The sequence below is a fragment of the Tamandua tetradactyla genome, chromosome 10 (assembly GCF_023851605.1).
Source record: "Tamandua tetradactyla isolate mTamTet1 chromosome 10, mTamTet1.pri, whole genome shotgun sequence".
Taxonomy (NCBI): Eukaryota; Metazoa; Chordata; class Mammalia; order Pilosa; family Myrmecophagidae; genus Tamandua; species Tamandua tetradactyla.
Genome location: NC_135336.1, coordinates 98796019 through 98813336, shown reverse-complemented (window position 1 = coordinate 98813336; position 17318 = coordinate 98796019). Strand labels below are relative to the sequence as shown.

Here is a 17318-nt window from a genome sequence, read left to right as displayed (position 1 = left end):
TTGATAATGCCGATATCTAGGTCTGATTCTACTGTTTATTATATTTGTTAAATCTTGATCATGCTGACTTCTTTCATTTTAAAAAATTATGAGTGCATTTTAATTGTGACTTGATCTGTAAGAATTTTCCTGAGTTGTGAGGCATTCATCTACAGAGGTTTTGAGCTTGTTTCTGCCATGTGCCTGGGGTATAACCAACTTAGAACTACTAAATTCGATTAAATTATTGCCTTAAAGTTATTCTACCACAAAGACAGTAGGAATTTGGGTTCAAAACTTAAATTCTTAGCCAAGGATTCACTTGTAGTTATAAATTCTCTGGGGAGACTTATTCTCCATCCATTGAGAGCTATGTCTAAGGCAGACAAGTCCACTAGCCATTGTCCTTCAATGGGATGGATGTAAAACAAAGTTTTTAATTAGTCTTTTTCCTGAAAGTGTAGCTTTTTTGGGTCTGACTTGGTGTGGTGGTATCCTAGCCAATTTCCAACTTTGTTATCCACTCCATCTCCTGTCCACACTAACAGAGACAGGCATTTCAGAATGCTCCCACTTCACATTGGACCTGAGGATTTCCCATGCCTTTCTGCAAATTCACCTGTCATTTGAAAGGATTTTAACAATCTATTTTTATCTGTGTTTTTGGCTATTTTGTAGTGCGAAAGCTTTTCAGGATCTCTGGTCTACCATATTGCCATGAACAGAACTCTGTTCTGTTTTTATTTTTCGTGTATAACAGTATTGTTTTGCATTCACTGCTTTTTAGTTACTGTTCATGGCAAATGATTCTGATTTTGTCATTTGTATTACTGAAAATCATCATAAAAGTTTCTCAACTTTAGAGGTGATTTGATTAAGTAGTTCAATAATGCCATCAAGAGTTGGGATTCTTGTCATCTCTATGCTGTGCTTTACACTGGATGATCTATCTTCATCTTGGTACTGGGTCTCTGGGGGTGAGAAGATAGCAACAAGTCTTGGGCTTACTTGCTTCCTTCTCCAAGCACGAGGAAGAAAGAGGTCTGTGGAAGCTCTCTTAGAACAAATAGTAAAACCTTTTCCTCTCCAAGCCCCATGAAACTTCCCCCTGTTTCTCATGTGTTCATCCCTGAACCAAGAATCCTGGCAGGGCATGTGATTAAGCTGGCTACCCTGTGCTGAGACATCTGCCCACCTCTGGAGCTGGAGTGGAGTTGGCTCTGCAAGCATATGGGCTGCTCCTGGGAATTGAGACCAACTCAGCAAAATTCCAGAAAGGCGCCAAGAGAAGAGGAAATGAACGTTGGGAGAACAACTACAATGCGTGGAGAGCCACCGCTCCTGGTGTGCAGGTGGATCTCAGGGGTTTGGAGTGGCAACGGTGTCACTTCCGGTGGGCACCAAGTAGGCTATTGAAAACAGAAATAAGCGAATCACCACCAGGTGACAACTAGGTCTTTCTCCTGCCTCCTGGAGATGGTGGGAGGGCCTCCTACCAAGGACAACCTGGAAACCAGTGAGGTATGAGAGAAGGGTAGATCTGGGGTATATAATGGCAGTCTCCTGCTGTGGATGCTAGAGCAAACTAAAGAAGGAGCAAGATGGGTGGAAGGAAGAACTTACTAGGAAAACCTGCAGGATAGGAGGGGTTCCCAGGGTCTGCAGGACAGAGAATGGAGACATGGCGGAGTGGATTGCTGAGCCAAGGCAGAAAGTGGAGAGATGGGATGAATGAATTAGGCTTTCTCCTTATATTTTTAATTTTAAAGCAATCCATGTTCATTTGTGTATCGCAAACCACATTGGAAAGAGCTTCTTAAGGACAGAGGGTCATCCATGCCTTCTGCGTTGGGGGTTATCCCACATCCGCCCCTTGGCTTTGGTCCTGGGAAAGACCTGGGCTATTTCAGGGGAGCCTCTCCCCGCAAACGTTCCGAGAGAGGGAGGGCCTTGGGAGCAGAGGGCCTTGGGAGCGGCCGGGCCTGGAGCGGAGCCGGGGCTTTCCCTCTGGGGACTCTTCCGTCGGGCCGGCCCCGCCCCCTGCCCGAGGTGACCCGGGGCCCTGCTTGGGCGTGTCGCCCTGGGCACTCGGACGTCACCTCCCGAGATTAAAGCAGGAGCCGGGAGGGTCGGGGACTCCGGCGACGGCCGCTGGGAAGGAGTAGGGGGGCGGAGGAGCAGGAGGAGGAGAAGGAGGAAGGGCGAGGGCCGGGGAGCGCCGGCCGCGGCCCGGGAGTGCGGCAGGTAAGCGGCTGGGGCTGTGGGCGCGCAGTCCCGGGGCCAGAGCGGAGTGGGGTCCCCCGGCGCCCGCGAGTGACCGAGCCCCTGAGCTGGGGCGGTGGCTGAGAGGTGAAGCGGGGTGCGCGCCGAGCCCGGGTGGCCCGGAGTGGGGCGAGCGCGGCAGGTGTGTCGTCGGAGCCGGGCAGGGCGCTCTCCGTGGGGGACGCGGGCGGCTCCGGTCCTTGGCTCGGGCCACCGGCCGCCCACTTTGGTACCGCGCGGCCGGGACAGGTCGCCCCGCGGGCCCCCCAAGTCCGTGCAGAGGGTGCCCGGAAGGGGGCGGGGCGGGGTCCCGTGTGCCAGCGGGGTCCTTGTCCGCCCGCTTCGTCCGCCCAATGCGGCCCCCGGCTGGGGACCAGGGGGGCGCCTTAGCCTTTGGGGACGAGGCAGGGGCAGGTTGTCGATCGATTTCTTTGTTCCGGGAAAAATCTCTGCAGACCCGAGTGTTACCTGAACTTCTTCCGCTGCTTAGTTACTTACTACCGAGGGGCGAGAAACTGGAAACTCCAGAGATGCCGGGAGCGATAGGGCTGGCGGCGGCCGGCCTGGAGGGCTCCGGGCTCGGCGACGGGTCCTTGGAGGGGCGGCTTACGGCTATCGGCGCGACCCGGCGGCGCGGAGAAGGTGGCCAAGGACCCTAGGTGCGCCCTCCCTGCGGTGCCAAGGCCGGGCACCCCAGCGCCTCTGTGCCCCCGCACCCTCGCGGCAGCCCCCGCGGCACCCCCCGGGGCCCTGCTGAAGTTCTGCCTTTGGGCCCCAAACTTTGCGCGTCCACGCCCCGAGGCCTTGGGTGCGGGTGGCCGCCGGCGCTGGCTCGTGCCCTGGCATTTGCTTGCCAGGTGTCCCGAGTGGGTGGCGCGGAGGTGGGCGCCGGCCCAGGCCGCGCGAGGGCACCGCGCGGTGTTCCCGAATCGCGTTTCTAGGCACAGACTTGATGCAGACACCCCACTCCCCACCCCGGTGGCCCCTTTGAGAGGGAAAGTTTAACCCGGCGACCCCAGGTCGGCACCCTGCGTTCACACCGTGTGCCTGGGTCCTCGGGATCGCCCGCGTTGCGATCCCTGCACTCCTGGAGAGTCACCCAAGGAATGGAAAAGTACAAGGGCCCCCGAGCCCAGGTACCTGGTGGTTAGAAAGCCTAAAGCACGCAGCATAAGTGTCGTGTGTGTGTGGGGGGGGGGGCTGTTGACCCAGCTGGGAGGCCAGGGAAGGTTCTCCAGGAAGTGAGGATTGAGCCAACCTCTCCTGGAGAAGGGGTGCAGGGGACGGGGTCGGTGGAGTGTGGCCGCAGAGTCTACCCTGGGCACAGGCCCAGCTGTGGTTCAAGTCCCCGATCCTTCGCTGCTCCTGCTGCTGGGGGTGGGGGGTGGGGTGAGGATGGGGGTAGGGGAAGCCCTGGTGGGCCGGGTGGGCCCTGGAGGTCCCCCAAAAGACGTTGAAGGGGCACTCACAACTCCCCCCAGCTTTCCTGTGACTCTTCAGAGTTGGGCCTGCCTGTCTGCCTCCCCCAAGGGACCTCACTGGACAGACTTGAAGTTAGAATGAGTTTCAAGGGCACCGTTGAGCAGGCAATCACTCAACTCCGGTGTTGGGGTGGGGTGCAGTCCCAGCGGCAGGACCTCTGCTGGACTTTCCGCCATTCAGCGCTTGGGTTTCTTGATTTGTTTAAAAAAACATGAATGGGTGAGCAGGCTGGGCACTTCTTTGTTTGTGGCAGGGACGTGTTTGCTTCATCCCAGCAATTTTCCTCTCGTTGATCCCCCCCTTCTCCAACAAGGTGCAGCTTTTGCTGGGACCCCCACTGAGCTACCGGGGGATTGCTTTGCCAACTCTCGCCTTTGGATACTCCCTTTGAGCTCATGCTAATTGTAGGTGTGGAGTCTGCCCTGCCAGGTTGTCATCACAATAGAAACCATGGGGGTGGGGGGCACATCCAGCCTGGCGCCTTCCAAGCTCCTTATAACTTACTTAACTCAATTGTAAGGAAACTGAGGCAGAGAGCTTAGGTAATTTGCCCAACGTCACATCACCTGTAAGTGGCAGAACTAGGCACGTGAGTGCAAATGCAGGCCACCTGATGCCCAGATCATGCACCCAGTGCCAGTGTCCAGGTTGGAGAGAGGATGCTAGAACAGGCCTGGATGGCCGTCCGTTCCCCCTCAGTCGTCCAGGAGGTTAGAACACCTGGGACAGTGGAGGAGGTCAGCAGGAAGGAGGAAGGAACAGTGGGAGGAGGCCCAGGAATCCTGGCGCAAATGAAGGCTTGCTGGTGCTCCTGGCCGCACTCAGCCTAACCTGACCTTTGAACTGAGGGGTGAAGCCAGAGGGGAGCACCTGCTGGCAGCACCCCCACCCGGCCCTCCTCCCCTGTGCTGGCCAATTCCAGCAGCCTGACCCAGGCGAGACTTCCGGGACTGCTTATCTGCTGAGGGTGGAGGAGCAGCCCCCCTGCCGCCCTCGCTGGGTGATGGAGGGGTGGTGGTGGTGGAAACACCTGCGATGACAGTACCCTAGTCACACCCGGTGTGGTGACACTACTCTGGGCACAGCCTGGGGGTCGGCAGGGGCGGGGGGATAAGTACAGGTAGGGGGGCGATGAGCCTATTAGGAAGTGCAACGTAGGGAGCCGGGCCTGGCTGCTCACTCTTTTCAACCAAACTTGTGTCTGAATTTCTTGAGCCAGATGCTGCATCAGACTCTGTGAGAGGTAGGATGGGGGGTTGGGGGCAGAACAGGAATTTTTCATTTTGCTTGTAAATCCTCCAGAAAATTCCATGTGTGGGAACCACTGATGAGGTGTAAGCCTTAGGCATGGAGGCAGTAAGGACACGAGCCTGGCTTAGTTTAGCAGCCGGTCAGTTTTGCTGGGTGGAAACGGCTGGTGAGGAGGGCGGAAGAGGGGTGTGGAGGCAGGGGTCTCCCGGTGGAGGCAGGGGTCCCCCGGCAGAGGCTCAGGACCCCACAGCCCTTCCGCCTTTGCTGCTAGTCTCTGGCACTCATCCCCTGTGCCCATCACAGCCCAGGCCTTGCTACCTGAGCCCTGCTCAGGATGAGTCAGGAGGCCCCTTGGGAGTGGGGTGCAGGGGCCTCACACATCCAAGAGCCGAGTCTGCCTTGGGCCTGAAGGCTGTCTGGGGGAGCTCTGGTTTGCAAGACCCCAGGGGTCATGGACCTGGGAAGGAAGATGGCAGGCCCCCAAGGCCCGTGCCCTTGACCAGGCTGGTTCCAAGGGCACATGGAATCCCAGGGAGCAGGGAAGGGCTTTCCTAGAAGGGAAGGGAACAGGTTACATGCAGTCATAGCAGCATCTCCAAGAAAGGCAGAGATTGCTTTTCTGGCTTGGTTGAGGGCAGAAAAAAAAGCTATTTGGATTGTAAACTGGATTTTCAACAGGGAAGTGACTCAAAGGTAAGCTTTGCCCTTCTATTAGAGGTCAGTCAAGAAAGAAGTAAGGACTTGCCTTGGGGAAAACTCCAGGCCGTTTGTTTGTGTGCTGGGAGTTAGCAGTTAGCCAGGCAGGACTGGCTGAGAGCGTAGACATGCAGTAAGGGTGCGGGATGTGTTTGCTGCTGAAGTCTGGGAGCTCACTGGGGGCCGGAACAGATAGAAGAATGTGGGAGCTCCAGGCCCTGAAGGTCCAGGGGACATTTGCTCAAAAAAATTTTTCAAATGAGAGAGGCATTGAAAGACGAAGCTAAGGCCAGCCTGGTGGCGAAGGTCAGTACTTTCCAAGGCCCACTGACCTCCTTCCAGAGGAGGCCGACACCTGTCCTTGACCTGAACTTGGGGGCGTGGGATTTGGAGTTCATTCTGCAAGTTCCTGTGCATGGAGAATATTGAGACATTATTAGGTGATAGATTTATAAAGTGTTGGGATCTGCTTTAAACGAGCATGACAGCCGAAGCCAACCTCTGTTCTAGAACATGCCTGAGAGAATGACTAACCTGGCTTGGATCAAATGTCTGTAGTTTGGAGGAACCTGGTACTTTCCAAGGTCACCAAATCCGTACTTGAACTTTCTAATTTTGGAAACTTTGAGTAAAAACTTGTCCTTCTGATATTTCTACCGGTTGACCCTTGCTTTGTTCTTTGGAATTGCATTAAATAAATCAAATCCCTTTTCCACATCACAGTCCCATCGATACTGGAAGATTCCTGCACTAAAAAGTCTGTAATCTCCCTGGGACAATGAGGTATTCATTTTAAAAGAAACTTGGATGGCACAGGGGACAGCTCTCCTGAGGTGCTCCCTAGAATTCCTGCATCAATCCCTGTGTGTGTCACTCCTCTGGTTGCCTTTTACTTGTTTCTTATATTGATCTGTTACATGATCTAACTTTCATCCAACAGGGAGTTAGATCCCCAAAGCGACGTAACTTCTTGTATAGCATTACATAGTGTGGTGGTTTAGACAAAAGGGGTTCTCGTTCATCATTTGTTCTTTGGCTGGGAAGAGTCCAAAGTTCAAAGAAAGAAGAGAGAATCTAAGGTCAGGAAGGTGGGCCCTGTCTGCTCCATTCACCATTGCCTGTCCAGTCTCTAGAACAGCCCCTGGCATGCAGTGGGGGCTCTGGGAACCAGCCAGCACGTGGAGGTGGTGCCCGGTGAAGTCGGTACGTGGGTGATGTACCCATCCTCTTTAGAGGGGAGTCGGGGTCCGTGAGGTTGAATTTTTTCATTGACTTGGTTGTTTTCATAAATAAGCCTCCAGCAAACCGGTTTTGGAGTCTGGAGGAAAGAAACTAAAAGAAGAAACCATTCTTGTTTTGGATACAGATAGGATCCCCAGCCACGTGCATTGCACCGTGGCAGGACCAGTGACTCATAATGATTTAGCTCTCTGAAAAGAAAACCCAGAGAGGTCAGGGACAGTGCAAGGAGAGCTCGTCCTTGGTGTGACTTGTGTGGACTATACTGCCGATGTCGAGGTGGCAGCTGGCTCTGAAAGTGGAGCGGGTTAAAAGTTTAGTCCCATCACTTAAAGGAAAGTTTTCCAAAGTGCCTCATTATGACCAGCTTTCTGGACTCAGAAACAGTGATCTGTGTTCTTCAATGACAGAAGAGGATGTTTACTAATGAGTGCATGTCCCTCATCCTTTGTCATTTAGGTCATATCTTGCTACTTTCAGAAACCAGTCCATGAGATGTGTTCTCTTGTGTGGGTGTGGACATGTCCTGCTTTGAAAATGAGCTGCCCTGGTGCATGGTCTCTGTACATGCTCTCCTAGGTCTCTGGACTGTGATGTCTCTGCTTTCATATCCATTGGCAGAGTTGGACATTACAGGCAGCACGACTCTTGTCTTCTATTCCAAAGTTCCTGGTAGCTGCTCTGGGCACACAGAATATTTTTTGTTTGGATGTTCTGCGGATCATGGGATCACCAGATGAAATATGATTATGGTCTGATTACTTCTGGGTCCTATGGTTTCTACTTGACAACTACTCATAGTCCCCTGTGTTCCTTCGTCCCCTTCGTCCCCTGGCTTCCTCTTTCTCCTGTTAGGGATCTTGAATGAATAGCAAGTTGGATTTTGAGCACTGACTCACCTTTCCTTTGAGAGGCACCGAAGCTGGGAAAGCAGCCAGTGGGATTTAATTTTCATTTCCTGAAACTTCACCCAAAGCTATAACTGGTGAGACAGCAGGTAACTGCTATTGAGTGCAGGGGAATCAGAGGAGTGAGAATGTGTTTGCTTAGACAGGACTCTTTTGAAAGTCATCTTAGGAAGGTGCTGGATTTTTCCTACTTAGAGTAGACAAGAATGAGGGATTTATCTGTTGTGTTAATGTCCAGCTTTAGAATTCTCTCTCTTTACAAAACAGACATTAGGGAAGGCATATTAATATGTGATAATCGCATCCATTTTGAAAGGCTTAAATGTTATGTATATATCCTTAAATTGGTGATCCCTCCCACCTCTAAACGGTCAGTTTTCTTTCCCCATACCCAGAAAGCTGTTGACTTTTCTTTCTTTTTTTCAGTCTTAAAAAATCTTGAAGCTTCAACATGAACTATTTTTTACATTTACCTTCACACTAAGAGTAAATAAACGATCTGATCCTTTTTTATCTTGACCAGTCAGTAAGCATCCCCAAGATTAACAAACCATATTCATGGTTTTCTTCATAGCAGCTTGTTGATTTTTAGTTTAGTGATTGAAGTAATAATTTTGCTTTGGAGATGTAGCCCTGGAGATGGAAAAGCAATGCTTGCTGGAGCCAGCACTTCTGAATTTGGCTTGGTTGAATTTTTAATTCTTTTTATTGACAAATCTTCACACACATACAGTCCATACATAGTGTACAATCAGTGACTCACAATATCAACACATATCACCGTGATCATTTTTAGAACATTTGTATCACTCCAGAAAAGGAAATAAAAAGGAAAAAGAAAAAACTCATACATCCCATACTCCTTACCCCTCCCTCTCATTGACCACTAGTATTTCAATCTACCCAATTTATTTTACCCTTTATCCTCTCTATTACTAATTAATTAATTAATTTATTTTTACTCATTTGTCCATACCTGGAATAAAAGGAGAATCAGACACAAGGCTTTCACAATGACACCATCACATTGTAAAAGTTATACAATCATCTTTAAGAATCAAGGCTACTGGAATACAGCTCTCTATTTTCAGGTATTTCCCTCCAGACACTCCAACACACCATAAACTGAAAAGAGATAGCTATATTATGCGTAAGAATAACCACCAGATAACCTCTCAACTCTGTTTGAAATCTCTCAGACACGGAGACTTTATTTTTTCTCATTTCTCTCTTCCCCCATTTGGTCAAGAAGGCTTTCTCAATCCCATGATGCCAGGTCCTGGCTCATCCTGGCAGTTCTTTCCCACGTTGCCAGGGAGATTTAGACCTGTGGGAGTCATGTCCGATATAGTGGGGAGGGCAGTGGGTTCACCTGCCGAATTCGTTTAGAGAGAGAGTTGGCTAGATTGAATTTTGAGAGTTGGTGGATTTGGGGTAGGGAGCTTGGAGTTGGCAATGAGGAGACTGCTGGACCATGAAAACCTGCAAGGGCTGCAAACCTGCCCTTTTCCTCAGCTGAATGAAATATTTATCAATTTATTAGTAAATAAACATAAGAGTGCTCTAAGAAGTAGCTTTAATTACTTCTTCGATTCTGTTGGCCATAAAATTGTATAGTCTGCAAGCATAAAGATGCGCTGTGGGTTATGATTTGCTGCTGGTAATTTGGTGCTATAAAATAAAGAGTTAGCTTTATAATTACTTCTGCTACGTTTAACAGACATTTATGAAACACTTATTAGGTGTCAGGCATGAGCTGTTTCCTAAGCATTAACTCGTTGAACTCCCCCAATGACCCCGAAGTGGGTGCCAGGGCATCTCTGTTTTGTAGATGAGGAAATGGAGGCACAGGCATTCACTTGCTCAGGTCACAGCTGCTGAGTGGCAGAGCAAGTGGGGCTCCCAGAGTCTAAACCTGGAGGCCAGGGGCTCAACCACTGCTCTGTGCTGCCCACACCCCACTCCATGGGATGGCCATCCACCAGCTTCAAGCCCCGAACTTTCTCCCAGCCCTATGTTGTGGATGGAGTAAATGTTCTTTGTTAATCTCAAGCCACCATGGGCACAGGGTGGGGAAAAGTCCTTCCTTTGCTTGCGAGCACCCCTCTGTTGCTGGGGAGCAGTTCAAGCTCACGGTCTCTGGATGTTACTAACGTTGGCTCTTGGAGGCCTAAACAAAACAGCCCAGAGCTTTCTTTGCAATACCACTACCTGAGGAGCACAGTCCAAATGGTTAGCTCTGGATTTCAATCTTGTTTGGATTTAGGGTACTAAATGGGGAAGGTTGCATGGGCCTGTTCCACACATATGTTTACTATAAATTGAGCAGTGCCATAGTGTTTATTTAAAATTGTCAAATGTGACCTATGCCTGGCATAAATTTCTAGATTGCTTCTCCATCGATGGGTGACATCCACATACCTAGGGGTGTCCTGCAGTGAGTCCCTGCCTCCTGCTCCCCAGCCCCCATGTTCCTCAGTGCCAGGCACTCTGCATGAGGCTTCATCTGGCATGGAATCCGGCTTTGGACAGAATAACAGTTTTCAGTGAGGATCAGTCACTTGCCCAGTGACAACCCCAGTGAGTTGCACGGCTGGGATTTGGACCCAGGTCTTGGCCTCCCATGCCTACCCTTCACCTCTCTGCTGAACCTGATTGGCCATAGGTTGCCTTGTGGTGGTTCCTGCATGTTTTCATTGCATGGATTCTCCTTCTGTTAGCTGTAACATAAAGGGGAGGCGATAGCATCCTGGAAAGGACCATGCCAGTGCACAAGAACTTGGAGGCCTGGATTTAGTGGTAGCATGACCATGGGGTGGCTGTGGACACCAGGCTTTCACCTGGCGAGCTCTTCCTCCAGGGGTCCAAGTAATTGAACCCTTACCTTCTACAGGCTTGCTTCCCAGGAACACCCTCCTGGCCACATTTAACATTGCAACCCACCCCCTGCACACATGGGTGGGTCTGAATCCCAGATCAGGAAAGAGGGATCAAACGTGCGCTTATTTCTGCAGTAAACCCTAAGCTGCAGGTCCAAACCTCATTAAATGTTAATAGCTGTGGCTGAAGAAGGCAAAAGGTGAGTGGGCAAAACTGTGGCTTGTTCTGGTGAGAGGTAACTTTCACTTAGAAAGTTTTCCAGTTCATTCTAGATTCATCTCCTAAAAATTAACTGCTATAGAAATATTACAGTTTTGTGATTCTTTCTTCTAGGTCATCTTGAACTTTCCAAATTCCCAACATTACCTGATGCTGTTGACAACATCAGGATGGCTTTAAACTCAGTAAGTGGTTAATTATTACCTTCCTATCCTTTTTTGTTGTTGTCGTTCCCTTTTTCCTTCTGTTATTTCCAACCGTGTGCACTGGTCAGCATTTTTAAGAATGGTTTGTAGCAAATGAATTCATTCACCATTTTGATGTCATTCAAGTCCTCTCTAGGTCACAGGTGAGTGGGAGAATGAGCCAACAGTGTAGGGCTCAGCAGAAGCACAGGTGAGAGTCTTGGAAGCCATCACTGGAGGGTGGCTGTGAGCTGATGGACAGTTGGAGGCCAGGCAAGGTGTGGGGGCAGGTGGAGGCAGGATGGTGGCAAGAGGGAGTACCCACCAACAGGCCATGGGGTGAATGAGTCCGGGTACCCTAGCATCCTAATTAAACTGGGAACACCCACTTTGGAGACAAATGACGTGCATTTTTTTGTTCCTTCTTATATGTATTCATTTATGCCTGGAGATGCATGCATTAGTTTAGTAAACGTTTATAGTTAGCAACAAAAATTATCTAGATCTTAGGCCTGGAAAATTTACCTTTTATTTTTTTCCCCTTTCTCTCAGTGGGAGGTATTTATTTTACTGGATCTGTTCTTAATTTCAAATCCATTGCTCAGGAATTCATGGGGTCAGACTATTTCGCTTACTGCAAACCTTCCCCTGTGAGGGACATCAAGTTCTTAGATGCTTTTGATACACAGGCCAAGCACACGTGCTTCTTTTCGTGCCCCTGCTCCATCCATTTAGATTAGAGATTACATTTCATTTTCCTTCTGTCTGCTGCTCTGGTTTAGAGTTGTAGTCTTTGGACTTTTGTTAGATAGCATTAGTGAGCTATTAAGCAGAGGTTAACTCTGGGTGCCTGCATTTTGCTCAGTCATTTATTATCACGCTTCCCTGGAGGTCACACTGAAAATTCCAAGCATTAAGCTGCCGCAGCTCAGAATACCTACCTGCTTTGAGGTCACAGACAGCAAGAGATAGAGGCAGATGTTGATAAGCGGGAAAAAGTTTTTGTGGGGATGTTCAGACACCAGTAAGAGTGCAAATTGTGACCTCCCCAAGTGGCCCAGTCACGGTCGATCCAGGAGAGGTGGGAGAAGGGCTGTCAGGGTGTGGGTCTTAGAGGGTCTGCGGGGCCAGCCTCAGGAAGTATGAATAAGACTTAGGTAGATAGAGGGGGAGGAGAAAGGGTTCCAAGGCGGCAGACCCCAGCAAGGTGGAGCTGAGAATAAAATGCTGGGGCTAGGTCATCCTCTCGCATGTTTCCATATGCACGTGCTTGGCCCAGAGATTCCATGTAAGAGGATGTGGCCACAGCAGTCCATGCACTCAATGCCATGTGCTGCCTAGGAGTGTTCATGGCTGCAGAGCTGGTGGCCACTGCACGTTGTCAGCCCACATCAGTGTCCGCTCATCGGATACTCAGTGCATTATGATGTGTTTCTGAGCGAGGGCACAGGGTGCCAGTGGAAGCATAGCTTGTGTGGTACCATCTTTAACCAAATTTCTCCATGACATAGTTTCCTCTCTGCAAAAGGGAGATATTTTGGAGAGGTGGGAGTCTTAGAGGGGTAGGGTCAGGTTTCTGGGGACTTGGCTGCAGGTGAGTTCACAAACGCTGGCTCCTATTATTCTCAGTAGAATTCTGGTATCAGTCATTCATAATTAAATCTCCAGGAGAGGCCTGGAGAAATAGATATTGGCCAAACAGATTCTAACCCCAGACTTCTGTGCAATTTTTTCCTTTAATTGTTTACTGACTCCTAAAGTTAGCCATTTGCTTTTTCTCTATTTCAAAGACAGGATGGTAAATAAATAAATAAATAAATTCCAATTGAAAAATCTGATCTTTTTTTTAAATCCTGGTTGAGTTCAGTGATTTGACATAATCATCAATGCCCTCAAAGAACCTGCAGGACCTTTTCAGTGTCCTGCCGGCACGTTGTATTTTTAATCCTTGCGGTGAATTAAGGGTTTTTATATCATTCGTTCTCTTTGGAATCATCTAGGGGCCATCGCCAGGGGACGGACCTTACTATGAAAACCGTGGATACCAACCCGAAAATCTCTATTCCCTGCCGCCCCCCGGGGCCCCCAGCCCCTACGCAGCTTACCCGGGTCTCTACTACGCGTCCCAGGTGCCCCAGTATGGCCCGAGGGTGCCAACCCACGTTTCCACGCCAGCCGTCCGCCTGCAGCCCGAATCCTCGTCGGGACCGGCGTGCTCGTCAAGTAGGATCCTTTTCCGCCTTCTTTCCTATCCTGAGCCCTGAGACTCTGGGCCCGCCTTCGCTATGGGCTCCCTGCGCCCACCGGCTCTGTCGCCAGCTCTTCACGCTTACAGGGCCCTCCCGCGGCGCCCATGGGTCTTTAAGTCGGGCCGCTCCGTGGGTCTCTCCACTGCACGGCCCATGGGTGTATCATCTCCTTAAGCACAGGGTAAGCGCCCGAGAGCAGGAACAAGCTGCCTCCTCAGTCACGCGAGCCATGTTCAAGGTGGTGATACTTAGTTCGGCAAATGCGATGGCCGCTGTGCTTGCAGCGTGCCTGCCCGTCTCCCGCGGTTTAACGACCCCCCCGTGGGCCAGACCCCGCAGACCAAGGAGTGGAGGGGCCCGAGCTCTGTTTCCTTTGCTTGCCTCTCTTACCCTCTTACCTCCTTTTCCTGCCGTTTCTTTTTGTCTTGTTTCCCTGCAATCCCTTCCTCTGGCATCCCCCCTTCCCGCATTAATTCTGGCTAGTTTGAATGTCTGGGGCATTCTACATGCTACAGCTGCAGCAGTACAGCAGTGGCCAGAACAGACTTTCTTATGGCTCATGTTTTTATTTTGTTTTGTGAAATCTGTGTACACGTTTGCACAGTGTGTGCATTTAAAGGTTAACGTTGCAGGGACCATCCCTGCCCTCCCCCACCCACCACTTAGGGAACCGCTGAAATAAGCCATGCAAGCACCATGTGAAGCCCCTGGGTGCCCACCCCCCCATGCCTCTCCTGTGCTGCACACTCGCCTTCCTGCCCCTCCTGCCCCCCCCCTCGGTCCCCACCTACTTCATGCCTGGCTTGCGACCTCCTTCTCCTCCCCTTTATCCTCTGCCCTCTTTCATGCCTGCGTTTCCTGCCCTTTGTGACCCCTCTTTAAACTCCCCTCTGCTTTCCCTTCTGTGGTTCTTATGGCTCATGTTTTTATTTGTTTTGCCCTCCGCTTAGGGAAACCTTTGTCTTTGTGCCACTGTCCTTCTGGTGGTGGGTGGGTGGGGCAGGCCCTGTGGTTCTCAGCCTGGGGTGACAGGGACCTCTAAGGGTCATTTGCCCAAGTCTGGAGATAGTTTGGGTTGTTATAAACGGGGGTGCAGGGGGTGCTGCTGCATCTTGTAGGCAGAGTCCAGGGAAGCTGTTAAACACCCTCCAATGTACAGAATATTTCCTCTATCAAAGAATTATCTAGCCCCAAATCTCAGCATGCCAAGGCCGAGGAATCAGTGGTGGTCGGGAGGAGACCAGGGCGAGGGGACCACAGAGCCTGCAGACAGAGAGGATGGCGGCGGATCCACGCCCCTGTGTTGAGGTTAGCATCCCCCAAAGGTGGTGCTCCAGCCCAGGTAGGCAGAATTGCTTTGGCCCACCTGCCTAATGTTTATTTAATTAGAAATCCCATATCTGTTGTTTTTTGTTTTTTTGGGGGTGCATGGTCCAGGAATCGAACCCAGGTCTCCTGCATAGAAGGCAAGCATTCTACCATTCTACCCCTGAACCACCCGTGCACCCCTCCTTATCAGTTGTTTTTATAAGGAAAGAGTAGGAGCCTATATGTATGATTTTGCCTTATGAAGCTTGCCCCATAAACTTGTTTTAGCAGTTGTTCTGAACTTACTTTGGTATCATTTTGACAACTTTTTATTAGCATATGGAAAAGCATACATTTCAGAACTGTGATGTTTTGGCCTTGAAAGTATTTTTCAAGTTGTTCAAATGGCACCAATTCTCAGGCCCGCCTACGGATCAGAAGGAACTCTGTTTGTACTTGAAGTATCTGCTTGCTTTAGCGACAACCATAGATGCTTCACTTTTGAAGCATACACATCTTAAGGCTGAGTTTTTGGAGAACTGAAGGTCAGCAATCCTGAGAAGCAAACTGTTGCCTTCAGGAACTGGAAGTCTAAATCATTAAAACACTAAACAGATGGTGATGAAGGTAAATGAACAATAAATTATAATTAAAATCAATCACAACAGTAATTGAAAGCCACAATCACCTCAAGTCTAGACTGACCACCACTGATTAGAAAATGTCCAGCTAGCAAAGGTCAAGCCAGGTGGCCCTGCCGTGCTCCCAGGGGAGCTTTGCAAACTGCACCCAGCCAGCCACGAGTGGCTGAGAAGGCCAGATTTTAATAGTTCCAATTCATCAGGCAAGTGTTTTATCTTCAAATGACACATAAGGAAATCACCCAAAGGAAGAATGTGTCCTTGGTTGAGAGGCCAGAGAGACCATGTGGAATTTCCCTTGTGAGCTTCCCTGGCCTCTCCCTGCAGTCCGGTCACCTGGACGCTGGGACGTGGTCTGTGCACATCGACCACTCTTCCCAGGTGGGGCCTCAGACCGGCGGCCTTGGCCTCACCTGAAAGTGTCCCCCACTCCCTGCTGAATCAGAACCTCCTGTCATTCTGAATCAGAATCTCCAGGCTTCTGATAACTTTTTAAAAAAATTGTGTTGTGGTGGCATGCACACAGCATAATATTTCCCATTTGAACGACCTCAAGTGTGGAGTCCAGTGGTGTTAGCTATATTCGCAATGTTGTGTTACCATCTCCACCATCCCCAGTGGGTGGTTCTCAAGGACGTTGACATAGGAGAACCGCATGGCATTACCGGAAGGTTGGCAAGGTTAGAAGGGAGTCTTTGAGCCCTAGACAGGTGGATCGTTGCTCCACTCAACGCCGGAAGCTGAACTTCTTAACCTCAAGCTCAGGTATGCTCAGGAGGGGCTTATCAGGCTGGGACTCCATCTCTCCAGACTTAGGGGCTTGGAGAATAGGGTTTAGATGTTCTTGCCTTCTCCCCACTCCTTTCTCCTCTGTCTCCCGACTTTTCTTCCAAGGTCAGCCCGCTGGAGCCCTGTGCCTGGGGCTGGCTGCCCTCTGCAGGAGTGGCTCAGGGTGAGGGCACTGGGTGCTGGCCTGGCTTGGCTGTTGGCCTGCATTCCTGGGCAGGACCAGGGAGGAGAGTGAGTGAGCGAGCAGGCAGGCTCTCTCTGGGGCGCCTGGTGCTGTCTACTAAACCTTGATGCAAATCTTGGCTTATGCACTCTGACCAGCAATTGTGCGTCTGCTTGTTTGAACTGGAGAAAATTGGTGACCTTTTCCAAACTCCTTCACTTTTACCTGAAATATGCCTTTATTTGGTGCACAGGTTCTCTGCCCTCAGACCAAAGGTTCAGCTTCAGCTATGCCTGATGGAACTTTCTGCAGAGACGGAATCACTCTGTAGCCACACTGCCCACTGTGATGGCTGCATGCTTGAATCGTCTATAATTTTAATTTCATGTAACTTTCCCTACAAAGAGCTATATGTGGTACTGTGGGACAGTGTGGGCCTCTGTACCAGCCATTCACCGAAAATAGGCCTGAGTCAGACAATTTATTTTGCTGTCTTCAGTACCCCTGCAATGGTGAAGATGGTTTTTTGGACCATATTATTATTTCATTCCTGCTTTGTCTTAGTTTTCTAAGACTGCTGTAAAAAAGTACAGCAAACTGATGGCCTAAAAAATCAGAAGTTTGTTGCCTCACAGTTCTGGAGGCCAGACTTCCAAAATAAGATGTGGGCAGGACCGTGCACCCCTGAAACATGTTAGGGAGGGGCCTCCTGGCCTCTTCCGGTTTCTGCTGCTTGCTGGCCACCCTTGGCAAACCGAACGTTGCCTCTGTCTCCACTTGGACTCCTCCCCTGTGTCTCTGTGTCCCTTTCTCCCCTTCTTAGAGGGACACCAGTCATATTGAATTAGGACCCACCTAATCCAGTTGAGGCTCATTTTAAATGGTCACATCTAAAAAGATCCTGTTTCCAAATAAGGTCTCACATTCATGGGACCAGGGCTTGAGACTCAAACACATCTTTTTGGGGGACACATCAACCCATAGCATGCTTGCAATTACTGTGATACCATGTGTCTTTTCATTTTGATCCAATTTTTGGCAATAATCATTTATCTGATGATTGTCAG

The 17318-nt window shown here is 50.1% G+C and overlaps 1 protein-coding gene across 2 annotated transcripts in view; it reads left to right on the top strand.

Moving 5' to 3' along the window:
* Positions 1-2021: 2021 nt before the first annotated feature.
* TMPRSS2 (transmembrane serine protease 2) overlaps positions 2022-17318 on the top strand; it is a 36316-nt gene continuing 21019 nt past the window's right edge. For both annotated transcript variants that reach the window (XM_077118955.1, XM_077118954.1), the window contains exons 1-3: positions 2022-2223; positions 11031-11101; positions 13102-13324. In XM_077118955.1, coding sequence (XP_076975070.1) covers positions 11087-11101; positions 13102-13324 — 238 coding nt within the window. In that variant the 5' untranslated portion in view covers positions 2022-2223; positions 11031-11086. The remainder of the gene's footprint in view (positions 2224-11030; positions 11102-13101; positions 13325-17318) is intronic.